Source organism: Rana temporaria, chromosome 5 (assembly GCF_905171775.1).
Source record: "Rana temporaria chromosome 5, aRanTem1.1, whole genome shotgun sequence".
Classification (NCBI taxonomy): Eukaryota; Metazoa; Chordata; class Amphibia; order Anura; family Ranidae; genus Rana; species Rana temporaria.
In genome coordinates this window covers 121,454,195-121,467,489 of record NC_053493.1, presented here as the reverse complement: position 1 = coordinate 121,467,489, position 13,295 = coordinate 121,454,195, and the positions used below count along the sequence as shown (strand labels likewise).

At 43.2% G+C, this 13,295-nt stretch overlaps 1 protein-coding gene across 1 annotated transcript in view; it reads right to left on the bottom strand.

Moving 5' to 3' along the window:
• The window catches only part of OSBPL10 (oxysterol binding protein like 10), a 592,524-nt gene that overhangs the window by 399,555 nt on the left and 179,674 nt on the right, over positions 1-13,295 (bottom strand). The window contains exon 3 of the mRNA XM_040353085.1: positions 9,856-9,929. Coding sequence (XP_040209019.1) covers positions 9,856-9,929 — 74 coding nt within the window. The remainder of the gene's footprint in view (positions 1-9,855; positions 9,930-13,295) is intronic.

Genomic DNA, 13,295 nt, shown 5'->3' with positions numbered 1-13,295 from the left:
TAAATATTTAGGGGTATGGGTCACGAGGAATCTTAGAGATTATGTCCCTCTGAATGTGGAACCACTCTTTGCGGTGGTCAAATCTAGAACGCAGGCATGGGCGAAGTTACCCCTAGGGGTGATGGGTAGAATAAACTTGATCAAGATGATCCTATTGCCTAAAATTCTTTATATGGTCTGGCATGCTCCCCTCTATATACCCCTTAAAATTTTTAAACAACTTGAAGCTATCTTGAACTCTTTTGTGTGGGGGGCAGGCAGGCATAAGCTGGCATGGCGTATACTCCAAAACCCGAACACAGAGGGGGGGTGTTCTCTCCCTGATATACAGGATTATTACGTAGCGTCGCAATTGTCACACTTCTACTATTTTAACATGTCTGAGTCGCAGAGGTATAGGTCACTAGTCTGTAATAAGCCGGATAGCCCTTTACACACTCCCATGCAGGCAATCTTTAGGAGAGGACATGGAGGATGTAGGACTGCCAGATTCGAGGCAGAAATGCTGATACAAAACCAAAAAATATGGGACGTTGGCTTTAAAAAGCAAGGTGGGAGTCACGTACATTCACATACCCCACTGTGGAAAAATAGCTCCCTGCCAGAGTTAGGTACGGTCCCTGATCCAGGGGTATGGGCTACGTATGGGATACTGTATCTGTCTCAGGTTATGTCGGGAACGGGCCCAAAGCCATACAACAGACTTAGGGAGGAGTTTTCCCTTCCGCCACAACTCCATTTTAGATACTTGCAACTCAGGCATGCCCTTAGAGCCCAGTTGGGCTCGACCGGTGTGGATATGAGCGCCCCACAGGTGTTGGATGTGATTTTTGGGAGGGAGTCCGCTGGACTCACGTCCAATTGTTACTACGTTATCAGGAGACGTAGGACCAGTAAGATAGCGCAGGTTGCCAAATTAAAGTGGGAAAGAGACGTGGGCCCCATAGATGACACGGAGTGGGATGAGGTGCTGGAGGGGGTTAAAGCCGCGTCCCCCAAGTTGTCAGACAGGTTAACCCAACTGTACATTTTGCACCAAGCATACATTACACCGCAGAGAGTGGCAAAATTTCAAACCACAAGGAGCCCCTTATGTCCCATGTGCGCAGCTGAGGAGGGATCATTTTATCATATGATATGGCACTGCTCGGATGTACAGGCATACTGGCTACAGGTGACTCAATTTCTACATGATAATATGGGAACCCCGGTGGGCATGGACCCGAAGTTGTGTCTGTTGGGACTGCTGCCTGATGTAGAGATAGAAAAGTATCAAGCAATCTTTATGAGTGAAACGTTATTCCTGGCTAGGAAGGCAGTGGCCAAGGTATGGATGCAAACGGAGGCGCCGACACTGAGGGACTGGAAAAAGGAAGTGAATGCTATTCTCCTTTACAGGAAAATTATATACACACATAGAGGGAGACCACAAAAATTCTCTCAGGTATGGGATAGATGGCTAGAAGATGGTGAAACGTGTACAGTTTGAGTATGGTGGTGTCAAAGCTCGGGGAGAGACGGAGAGGGATTGGACGGGGGAGAGTCACTTGGAACCTAGCAGGCAGTGCTGTCAATGAATATGTTCCCTTCTTATGGTATACAGGGTCGGGATGTACGTATTTACATGCTTATGCCAGGGGATACACCTGGGGAAGGGAATGGAGTAGATTTGGATAACCATAATTGTTTTTGAAAATGAATATATGGGGAATGTTGAGCCATTGTTATAAATGTTTGTACACCTGTTTATACATTGTAATAACCTTCGATTTTTTGGGGAAAAAAAAGAAGTAAACTCAAGATGTATAATATTTCATATAATCTTTAGCATGTTAATGTAATTTCAATATTTTTTTTTTAAGCAGGGCTTTTTTTCCCCTCAGAGAATAGGTGCAGGAACTCTCTAATACAATAAACAAATTCCCACTGGTAGCACTACACCATGAAGACAATAATACACAGTGTTCTGTGAAGTAAAAAAGGTAACACAAAAACCATCCCGTGCAGCTGTCAACCACTTGAGAACATGGGCAACACACTAAAACAAAAAATAAAAAATAAAAAATACAGCGCTCAGGGGTGGGGTAAGAATCACTTTATAGTCTTAAAATTAGTGCAATGTATATACATGAACTGAAAAAAAGTAATATGCAGATGGCAAACAGTTATGATGGAATCTAATTAATGGTCCCCAACACTTGTACAGAAGTCGTATGGTGATCGTGGGATGACAACCTAAAATCACTACTGGGAGGATGTTGAAAAAGCTTCCAACTGGTGTACATACAGTGGTATGTGGAGGTGGTACAGCCGTTTGTATGCCTCTATGCAGGGAGATGGAAACAAGCAGTGGGGAGATGACATCCACGCTGAAAGTAAACGTTAGTGCGGTTCACCTGCAGAGGGAGATATTGCTGTGGATCCAGACCAACAGGGAGGCCGATGGAAGCGAGATCACTCCTCGCGACGAAGGTGTAGGGCAGCGGGGAAGATCCTGGATGGGAACCACCGGGCCAGTACGAAGACGCCGCCGCGTCGGTCAAAGGCGAGGAGGGAGGGGCGGAATCTCCGCTGCGTCACACAAAGGGGAAGGGAGTGAAGTCCGGACTCTATCCCTCAAGGATCATGTGACTCCAGGGGCCAATCAGTGGAAGAGACAAACAAGCAGTATGGGTCAAAACGCTGGCGGAATTCCCAGAATATCAGTGTCTCAAAATTGGCTTCTTGCGAACAAGTGGGGGCATCAAACGAGATGGGGGTGAGCCGTGACTGACATGTTTCGCGTGCCAGACGCTTTATCAAAGTCACGGACAGGCATCACCACCAGATTAATAAAGGGAAAAATAACCATCCCATTGGATAATGGCAGGCGGGGGGACGGATTTGAAGTTTTAACCCCACCATCACCATTGTATTTTTAAAAAAGCAACATATTAAATTTGTGAATATTAATCTGAAAACACCCACAAAAAACACACAATAATGATGACACATATACAAAATATGCAAAAGATACAAAAACTATATATATATATACACATATAAAAATAAAAATACTACAAAATAAAAATAAACATGAAAATAAAATATATAAGTATAACCATATGTATATATACCCATACACAGGCATAAACGCACTCTTCATATACTCAACTAATAACATGTATTCAGCAGTACCATAAATGATACTAGCACAAAAACCTAAAGACATTCATCCATAAAAAATCCTTAAAAAATCCTTAAAAAATCCTTAAAAGATCATAACGTTATGTGTATAGAGCCATAACGTTATGTATACAAAAATGTAAGTTTCGTTGGTAATGCTAAAAATGTCTAGCTCCTCGTTAAGGCCACCTGGTGACAAAGAACCCAGCCGAAAGATCCAAAAAGTTTCCCTCTTACAAAGGAGGGAAAATCTCTCATTCGCGGTAAGTGACCCTGACGGAATGGACTCAATCGCCAGAACCTCCAGGCACTTAAAGTCTTCCTTGTGGACATGCAGGAAGTGTCTAGGGACGCTGTGTTTATCACAACCCTTTTTAATAAGGCGTCTATGTTCACCTACTCGTATCCGTAAGGTACGGATAGTCCTTCCTACATATAGCGAATTACATGGACAACGCAATATGTAAACAACAAATTCCGTAGAACAGGTAATAAATTGATTAATCGGAAACCTGCAGTCTTTGGTTTTAATAAAATCGGTACCTCCTTTGGGGATAAACTGACATGTAAGACATCCCCTCTTGCCACATCTGAAGATACCGGTTTTACTGTTAAAATAGGCCCGAATATCTAGTATTAGTAGCAGGAACTCTCCCCTTTTGAATCACCCATTGTCTCTGCCCCCTACCAACCTCCAAGCATGGTTCCTTGGTTCTTATCTCCTACCCACCTATCAGTACCACCTCTTTTAGAGAATACAGAACCAAGTATTTTTTGGTGCTAAATTATTTGTATGGAATTTGTTAATGACAACCAGAAAGACTGCAAATTAGATTGCCTGTAGCCAGCACAATGGACCCCCCAGCAACAATAGATCCACCCCAGCATAAAAAGACCTGCCAGCAGAAATAGACTCCTCCCTCAACAGTAGATGCCTCCAAGCAACGGTTGACCCTCCCCCCCAGAAACACAAGACCCACCCCAGCAACAACAGATTCCACACCAGCAACAACAGACCCCCTCCCCCACCCTCACAAAATTAGATCCCCTTCATTAACAATATATTCCCTAGCAACCAGCATCAATAGAACCTCAAGTACACCCACAGCACCCCTTGCCATTACATACAGTCAGTGCTGGGGGTGCGGAAACTGTGTTCCCCCTTGTTCCCGATGAAAAAAGCCCTGTTGTTCAATATTGTTAAACATGTAGCTTTCATTAAACTACTCCCCGGTTAACCTGCCATGAAGGTCATTGTTCATGCATGTTATAGGATGAGAAGGCTTTGTCCCCGTCTGCTAGTTGTGCTTTTGCACTGTCACCCACTCTGGGCACTAACATTCAGCTTCCGATGGAGCAAGTAAACATAGACAGGAATGGGGCTTAAAGAACTAGAAGAGATCAGCAATATAGAGATGAAAAAAAAAAGAAAAAAAAAAAGAAAACATGCATTTTCTAAAAGGAAAAAAAGGCAATTGTATATGATATACAGTACACAAAATAAAGTAAATATCATCCAATTAGAGTTGACATCTACTTTTTTTTATTATTCTTTTTATTGAAAATGTTGACTGTGAAGGTACAAAACAGGGCCTTTGGGGCATACCCTGGCCAATTGGTGCACATAGCCATGTGAATAACAGTGTACAACTCACTGTGCATCTCTAAACTAAACATGTTTAACAAAAAATAAATAAATAAAGAGAACTAAACAGCCACAAAATCGGTACCCAGGATGATGGCAGGAGATATCTGTTCCTGAGGGACTACTTCTTTTTCTCTTCTGTCTGGGCTGCATGTTTTTTACGAGATTAGTTAGGATTAAGTGTGAACACATGTCCTCTGGACTAACACCATCACTCTAGGGCATGGACCACAGCATTTAACAGGACCAGGTAAGTATGGAGGGTATCTCACCAGGGTGATCCCCAATGGCTTGATTATCCGTCGTAGACTCAGGCCCAGATTCTCAAAGGACTTACGACGGCGCAGCGCCATGTACGCCGTCGTAAGTCCTAATCTGGCCCGTCGTATCTATGCGACTGATTCTTAGGCCCCATACACACGAGAGGATCCATCCGCTGAAAAATCTCAGCGGATCGGTTTCAGCGGATAGATCCCCTGGTGTGTACGTTCCAGCGGATATTTATCCGCGGATATTTCCGATTTCCAGCAGATAAAAATTTGTAGACATGCTTACAAATCTATCCGCTGGAATCGGAACCAGCGGATCGATCCGGTGGTCTGTACAGACTCACCGGATCGATCCATCCGAACCCATCCCTCGCATGCGTCGTAATGATTAGACGCATGCGTGGATATCCTTATATGACAGCGTCGCGCACGTCGCCGCATCATCATCGCGGCGACGGCGCGACACGTCACCGCGATGGGAATTCGGCGCGGATTTCAATCCGATGGTGTGTAGACTCCATCGGATTAAAATCATAGATATCCATTAGATCCGACAGGCGTAAGTCTCTTACGCTGTCGGATCGTAACTGACATTTTTTTTTGCCCGCTAGGTGGCGCTTCCGTCGATTTCCGCGTCGAGTATGCAAATTAGCTAGATACGGGAATTCCCGAACGTACGCGCGTCCGACGCAGTAAAGTTACGACATTTACGTTAGGCTTTTCCCGGCGTAAAGTTGCCCCTGCTATATGAGGCGCAGCCAATGTTAAGTATGGCCGTCGTTCCCGCGTCTAAATTTTAAAAAGTTACGTCGTTTGCGTAAGTCATCCGTGAATGGGGCTGGACGTCATTTACGTTCACGTCGAAACCAATGACGTCCTTGCAACGTCATTTGGAGCAATGCACACTGGGATATTTTACAGACGGTGCATGCGCAGTTCGTTCGGCGCGGGGACGCGATTCATTTAAATGATACACGCCCCCTACCCGCCGAATTTGAATTCCGCCGCGTGATTTACGCTATGCCGCCGCAACTTTACAGGCAAGTGCTTTGTGAACAAAGCACTTGCCTGAAAAACTTGCGGTGGCGTAACGTAAATCAGATACGTTACGCCGCCGCATAGATACGCCATTCTACGAGAATCTGGCCCTCAGAGTCCAAGAGTTGACATCTACTTTAACATCATCTTTAATGGAACAGGAACTTATGTGACTCAATAAGAAAATTAAAATAAATAACGTTTCTTAAAGCGGAGTTCCACCCAAAAGTGAAACTTCCACTCATATGTCTTCTCTCCCCCTCCGGTGCCACAATTGTCACCTTTCGGTGGGAGGTGGGACAGGATAACTGCCTTTGATAGGCATCCTTTTCCCACTTGCGTGAGTCCGTGGGGCGGCCCATGACGTCACCGCGGGGATCCCTCCTCCTCCTCCCCTTGTCGCCATGCCAGTAGGAGAGAGATGCTGGGCCTCGTGCATGCACAGTAGGTTTCCCGTAAGGCTTCACTGCCGGGTTCTGTTACCCACAATAGTGGCGGCAGCACTGGACAGTTGAGGAAAAAATCAACAGTGCCGACATCGCTGGACTCCAGGACAGCAGCTACAGTATGTGTAGCTTCTGGCTTTTATTATATTTTTTTGGGCAGACCTGCGCTTTAATGTTTTTTAAGTATAAATTTAATTTCAAATAGATGAAAACATCTTACCAAACATCACATTAATCTCTGTCACCTCTTGAGCTTCTAAGATTCCAGAAAGCTCATAAGAGTATTTAATCAATCAACTGTCAAATGAAGGTAAGTATACAGGGAGTTCCTGGCCCGCATCAAACTGTCAGCTATAACGCACTGACGCCTGGAGGAAGTCCACACTATCCAATAAAATGGCACACTTTCTAGGGGAAGTTTGGAGTATTTGTACTGAGCCGTTTTTCAGTTATCATTGTAATGATTATTATTTTGACATTTTTATGTTTGCACCTCAGTATTTGTGCTAGGAAGCATACACACGACCGGTTTTCACGACCAATATAAAAAATGTCAGTTTTCTCGTCGTGAAAACCGGTTGTGTGTACAAGGCAATACACATGCACTAAATGAATGCCCGTATTCTTTTTTTTTTTTTTATGAAATTGCTTCTTTAGGGCTTGTTAACACTAGCTTTGGTCTCTGAAGAGTGAATTAGGTTATTAAATCACTCCTTAGAGAGCATTTGACAGTGGCGAGGAGGCGATATATCGCTCCTCAGCCACCTGATTGGCTCATCAGACCCCAGGAATGGACCCCGCACCACCCCTGCCCTATTTCTGAGCTCCACTGTTCCACCTGCAGACCGGGGTCGGCATAGCAAGTGCCACCAGGTAGAAGAGAGGGATACCGTTGAATGTCCATTCACTGACCTCCCCTAGCTAAAAAAAAATTTGTATATACAGGTCATTCTCAAAAATTAGCATATTGTGATAAAGTTCATTATTTTCTGTAATGTACTGATAAACATTAGACTTTCATATATTTTAGATTCATTACACACAACTGAAGTAGTTAAAGCCTTTTTATTGTTTTAATATTAATGATTTTGGCATACAGCTCATGAAAACCCAAAATTCCTATCTCAAAAAATTAGCATATTTCATCCGACCAAAAAAAAGTCAACCTTCAAATAATTATGTTCAGTTATGCACTCAATACTTGGTCGGGAATCCTTTTGCAGAAATGACTGCTTCAATGCGGCGTGGCATGGAGGCAATCAGCCTGTGGCACTGCTGAGGTGTTATGGAGGCCCAGGATGCTTCGGTAGCGGCCTAAAGCTCATCCATAGTGTTGGGTCTTGCGTCTCTCAACTTTCTCTTCCCAATATCCCACAGATTCTCTATGGGGTTCAGGTCAGGAGAGTTGGCAGGCCAATTGAGCACAGTAATACCATGGTCAGTAAACCATTTACCAGTGGTTTTGGCACTGTGAGCAGGTGCCAGGTCGTGCTGAAAAATGAAATCTTCATCTCCATAAAGCTTTTCAGCAGATGGAAGCATGAAGTGCTTCAAAATCTCCTGATAGCTAGCTGCATTCACCCTGCCCTTGATAAAGTGGACCAACACCAGCAGCTGACATGGCACCCCAGACCATCACTGACTGTGGGTACTTGACACTGGACTTCCGGCATTTTGGCATATCCCTCTCCCCAGTCTTCCTCCAGACTCTGGCACCTTGATTACCGAATGACATGCTAAATTTGCTTTCATCCGAAAAAAGTACTTTGGACCACTGAGCAACAGTCCAGTGTTGCTTCTCTGTAGCCCAGCTCAGGTGCTTCTGCCGCTGTTTCTGGTTCAAAAGTGGCTTGACCTGGGGAATGCGGCACCTGTAGCCCATTTCCTGCACACGCCTGTACACGGTGGCTCTGGATGTTTCTACTCCAGACCCAGTCCACTGCTTCCGCAGGTCCCCCAAGGTCTGGAATCGGTCCTTCTCCACAATCTTCCTCAGGGTCCGGTCACCTCTTCTCGTTGTGCAGCATTTTCTGCCACACTTTTTCCTTCCCACAGACTTCCCACTGAGGTGCCTTGATACAGCACTCTGGGAACAGCCTATTCGTTCAGAAATTTCTTTCTGTGTCTTACCCTCTTGCTTGAGGGTGTCAATGATGGCCTTCTGGACAGCAGTCAGGTCGGCAGTCTTACCCATGATTGCGGTTTGGAGTAATGAACCAGGCTGGGAGTTTTTAAAAGCCTCAGGAATCTTTTGCAGGTGTTTAGAGTTAATTAGTTGATTCAGATGATTAGGTTAAGAGCTTGTTTAAAGAACCTTTTCATGATATGCTAATTTTTTTAGATAGGAATTTTGGGTTTTCATGAGCTGTATGCCAAAATCATCAATATTAAAACAATAAAAGGCTTGAACTACTTCAGTTGTGTGTAATGAATCTAAAATATATGAAAGTCTAATGTTTATCAGTACATTACAGAAAATAATGAACTTTATCACAATATGCTAATTTTTTGAGAATGACCTGTATATACACACACACACACACACACACAGTATATATATATATATATATATATATATATATATATATATATATATATATATAAAACAATTCGGAAAACAGAGACCTTGGAGAATAAAAAAAATATATGTATGCATGTTTGGCAATTTAAAGCAATGACTTAAAATGTTAATTTTACATAGGTATAAAAACAAGAAAAAGAAAAAATGTCTCTGATAGCAAAAGGTCTAAAGTTATTTCTAGCCAAACATTTAATTTTTTTACTTGATAAGAGTATAGAATGATTAAAACCACTGCTAGGTTTTATATGTATTTGTATGTCAAAGGTTATTAGCGCAACAGTTTCCAAAGCTGCATATTCAAGAAAAAAAATATATCAAGTTATATTTTTTTCTTTTAAAATAGGGATCACCGGTAAAACAAAAAATAAATGCAGGACTGTTTTTCAAAAAATAAGGTTAACCTATAACAATAGATTACAATTATGTAAATTTGCCTCTATAGCATTAAAGTAACCATGTACACATACACTATATTACCAAAAGAATTGGGACACCTGCCTTTACACACATAAACGTTAATGACATTACCCACTCCCCCCCAAAAAATGACATGCCAAATGTGGCATGTCAGGGGGCGAGGAGTGCTTAAAGCGGAAGGGTGGAACTCCGCTTTAATCATTCCTAAACCATTACATTTTCTCACATCAGATGCATTCTTACTAAAAGTTATTGGTATAAATATGTGAATATTTTTTAATAAAGGCTATTTACCTTGGGCTCAGTATGATACTTGGCACATGCTTGAAGCTGAGTCAACCAGAACTGTAGCTCCTTGGAATCAGCAGCTATAAATATAAAGAAACATAACTGTTACAAAGTAAAACTCATTTATCAATTTATTGTCAGTAAGTAAAACCCAGGGGCACTTTATGTTTTTTAAGCTGACCTTTTCCTATTGAGAAGTTGCCTGGCTGTTGTCCTAATCCAAAGGTTTCAGCTCTTTCCTGAGAAGCTGATCTGGGGCAACTATAAAAATATCAAGCTCTGTTTTTTTCTCTTAGGCCCTTTTCACACTGAGGAGTTTTTCAGGCGGTACAGCGCTAAAAATAGCACCTAAATACCGCCTGAAAAACTCCTGCCCAGCCTTCTCAATGTGAAAGCCCGAGGGCATTCACACTGAGGCAATGCGCTGGCATGAGAGAAAAAAATCTCCTGCAAGCAGCATCTTTGGAGCGGTGAGAGGAGCGGTATGTATACCGCTCCTTTACCGCTCCTTCCCATTTAAAACAATGGGAAACTGTGGTAATACCGCCCGCAATGCGCCTCTGCAGAGGCGCATTGCGGGCTGCATTAACCCTTTATCGGCCGCTAGCAACGCTAGCGGCCGAATCCGGCGGCAATTCCAACGGTATAGTCCCGCTATTTTTAGCGCCGCTATACCGCCACCGCACCTCCCACCCCAGTGTGAAAGGGGCCTTACTTTGCTTAATGCTCTTTTTAGGTCAGCTACTCAAAGTGAGAAGGTTGGTCATCATTAGGCCTCAGGGGCCCCGGGACTTGGCTACATATCCATGCCCTACTGTAGAAATGTCCAGCAAATTATGGAGTACTTAATAATTTCATGATTTTATCATTCACATTTGTGACTCTGGTTGAGGAATGTGAGTGCTGGATAAGCACAGGAAAATTACCTAGCTATTATGGCTTTACGTACCGTGTTTCCCCGAAAATAAGACCTACCCCGAAAATAAGACCTAGCATTATTTTCAGGGGTCAAGTCCTGGGGAAAAAAGTGTGGGAACTCCCACCCAAGATCCACTCCCCCACAAAAAACAAAAAAAATGGTACGCTCATATGCATAATTACTAAACCGCATGTTTTTTCGAAATCCCGCGATAACACACGGCAGACCTCCGCAATGTCTCCTGGGAACAATGACAAAAGCTCAAGGATCATCGAGGAAGTGACGGAATACCCGCACACTACCTGATGAATCCATATACAGGAAGCGGCCAGTAACATAAAGGATTACTAAGGTTCGCCTGCCCCTGACAGTGACTCGAGCTGGGCATAGCCGCTTAGTGAAGGATTGGCTCGGGCGGCTCGGCTGCTCTAGTCCTGCAAAGGGAACTGCGTTCCTGCTGTGAAAAAAGTGCAGGAACTCCGTTCCCACACGTTCCCGCAGGACTTGAGCCCTGATTATTTTCCAGGAGAGCTGCAATATAAGCCCTACCCCGAAAATAAGCCCTAGTTTAAAATGCTTGTAAAATCCTATAATCCACTCTATTTCTGGAGTATATAATGTACAATGTGTGTGTTTCTGTAATATAATTTTGCCAAATACCTTCGGTACGGGCCCCCCTCTGCAGTGCTCGGAGTGGGGAAAAGAGCTCCGGCGCATCACGGAAGTACAGAGTGGCGCTATAATGAAGGTATTTGGCACGTTTATATTACAGAAACACACACATTGTACATTATATAATACTGTAATAGAGTAGATCATATGATTTTACAAGCATTTTAACTTGACTCACACTGGGCATTCCTGACAGGCAGGGAGGGAGAGGGGGAGAGAAGACATCACATTATATGGTAAGACCTACCCTGAAAATAAGCCCTACTGTTTCTTTTGTTGCCAAAATTAATATAAGACCCGGGCTTATTTTCGGGGAAACACGGTATTAGCAAGATTGACTGCTGGGGGCTTCCTAACCCTCAAAATGTAAGATCTGTTTAAAAAAATATTGGAATGAAAATGTATTTTAAAAAAAGCAGAGAGAGCGTAAGCATCTGTTTTGGCCAAGATACTTTAGGAATTCAACGTTTTTCACAACACAAATGAGAGGACGCAAAAGACCTTGCAGATTAATTGCACGTCAACAAGTGTTTCTTTTTTTATGAAAGAACAATAAAGGAAGTGACCACAATTGCACACAGAAGGCATTCTAGCTGCACTCTTCTCCATAATATTACGAAGCTAAAACAAAATTACACTGTCAATTACCAACCTCTTATGGTTTTCAAACTTAAGGTTGATAAAAAGGCAGCATGAGCTCTCAGGGGAAGTTGGTTCTGCAGCACTTCTATAGGCCATTTTCCAAATCAGTTAATATGCTATGCATTAACTGGAGACTTTATGAAGGATTTCAGCCAGAAGTATAAATTCCCTGCTAACTCTCATTACAAGATCTTGCTATTCTTATTAAAGCCTAAACACACATTTTACAATATGTATAAGAAAAAAAAGACAAATAACTGGGGATTAGTTACCAGCTCTCAAGGCTTAAAGTGGATGTAAACCCACTCTCATCTTTTCTAAACTACTGCCATAGTGCTGATCTATAAGGATATAGATGCCTCCTGCATGTATCCTTACCTGTCAAATGTCTCCCCTCCGTCTGTTATAAGAACTGCAGATTATGTTAGTGGATCTGTTGTCTGGAGCTCTGTGGGTGGAGTCGTGATGTCAGTAGACTCCCCGCCCACCTTTACACTCCCCTTGTCAACATGCATTTTGTCCTGTGTATTCCTTACACTAAATTCTGCTGTGATCACTAACATCCAGTCAAAATCCAGAAAAGTAACCACATGACTTCAGAAAAGGAGTGGGGGTGGGAATTAAAAAAAAAATCCTGTCTCCAAGCTAGTGTATGAGATTTGTAAATAACCTGTCATTCACAGCAAGGGGGAAGAACAGGCAAAGGTTTGCTCCTGTTTGTTCGTTTATTTCACTGAAAAAAGAAAAGAGGATTGCTCAGAGCTGCATTAACTCTTTGTGGCAAGACTGGACAGAGATGATAGGAAATCTTTTACTCTACATTGTGACAGCAAGAAAAAATTAAATAAATTCGGGTTTACATCCACTAGGGTTGCCACCTTTTCTTCAAGCCAAACCCGAACACCTTAGCGCCTGGGACACTTTTGTGTGACCCAAGGAGAGTAGTAATGCAGTGCGCATAGCAAGCTACAGCAAACAGTGGGTTTGGCCACATTGCTCTTGATGACATCACCCTGCCCCCCAGTGATGCTAAACCTGCCCCCAGACGGCCGTCTCCAGCTCCCGGACGGCAACCCTATCAGGCGTCCAGGAGTTGGCATATACATAGTGCTGTGATAAAGGAAAAGGCACCTTTCACACAGGTGGGCTGATCAGGTTTCTTTGGACGGACCCGATCTGACCCTCTATTATCTTCTATGGAGCGTCGGATGTA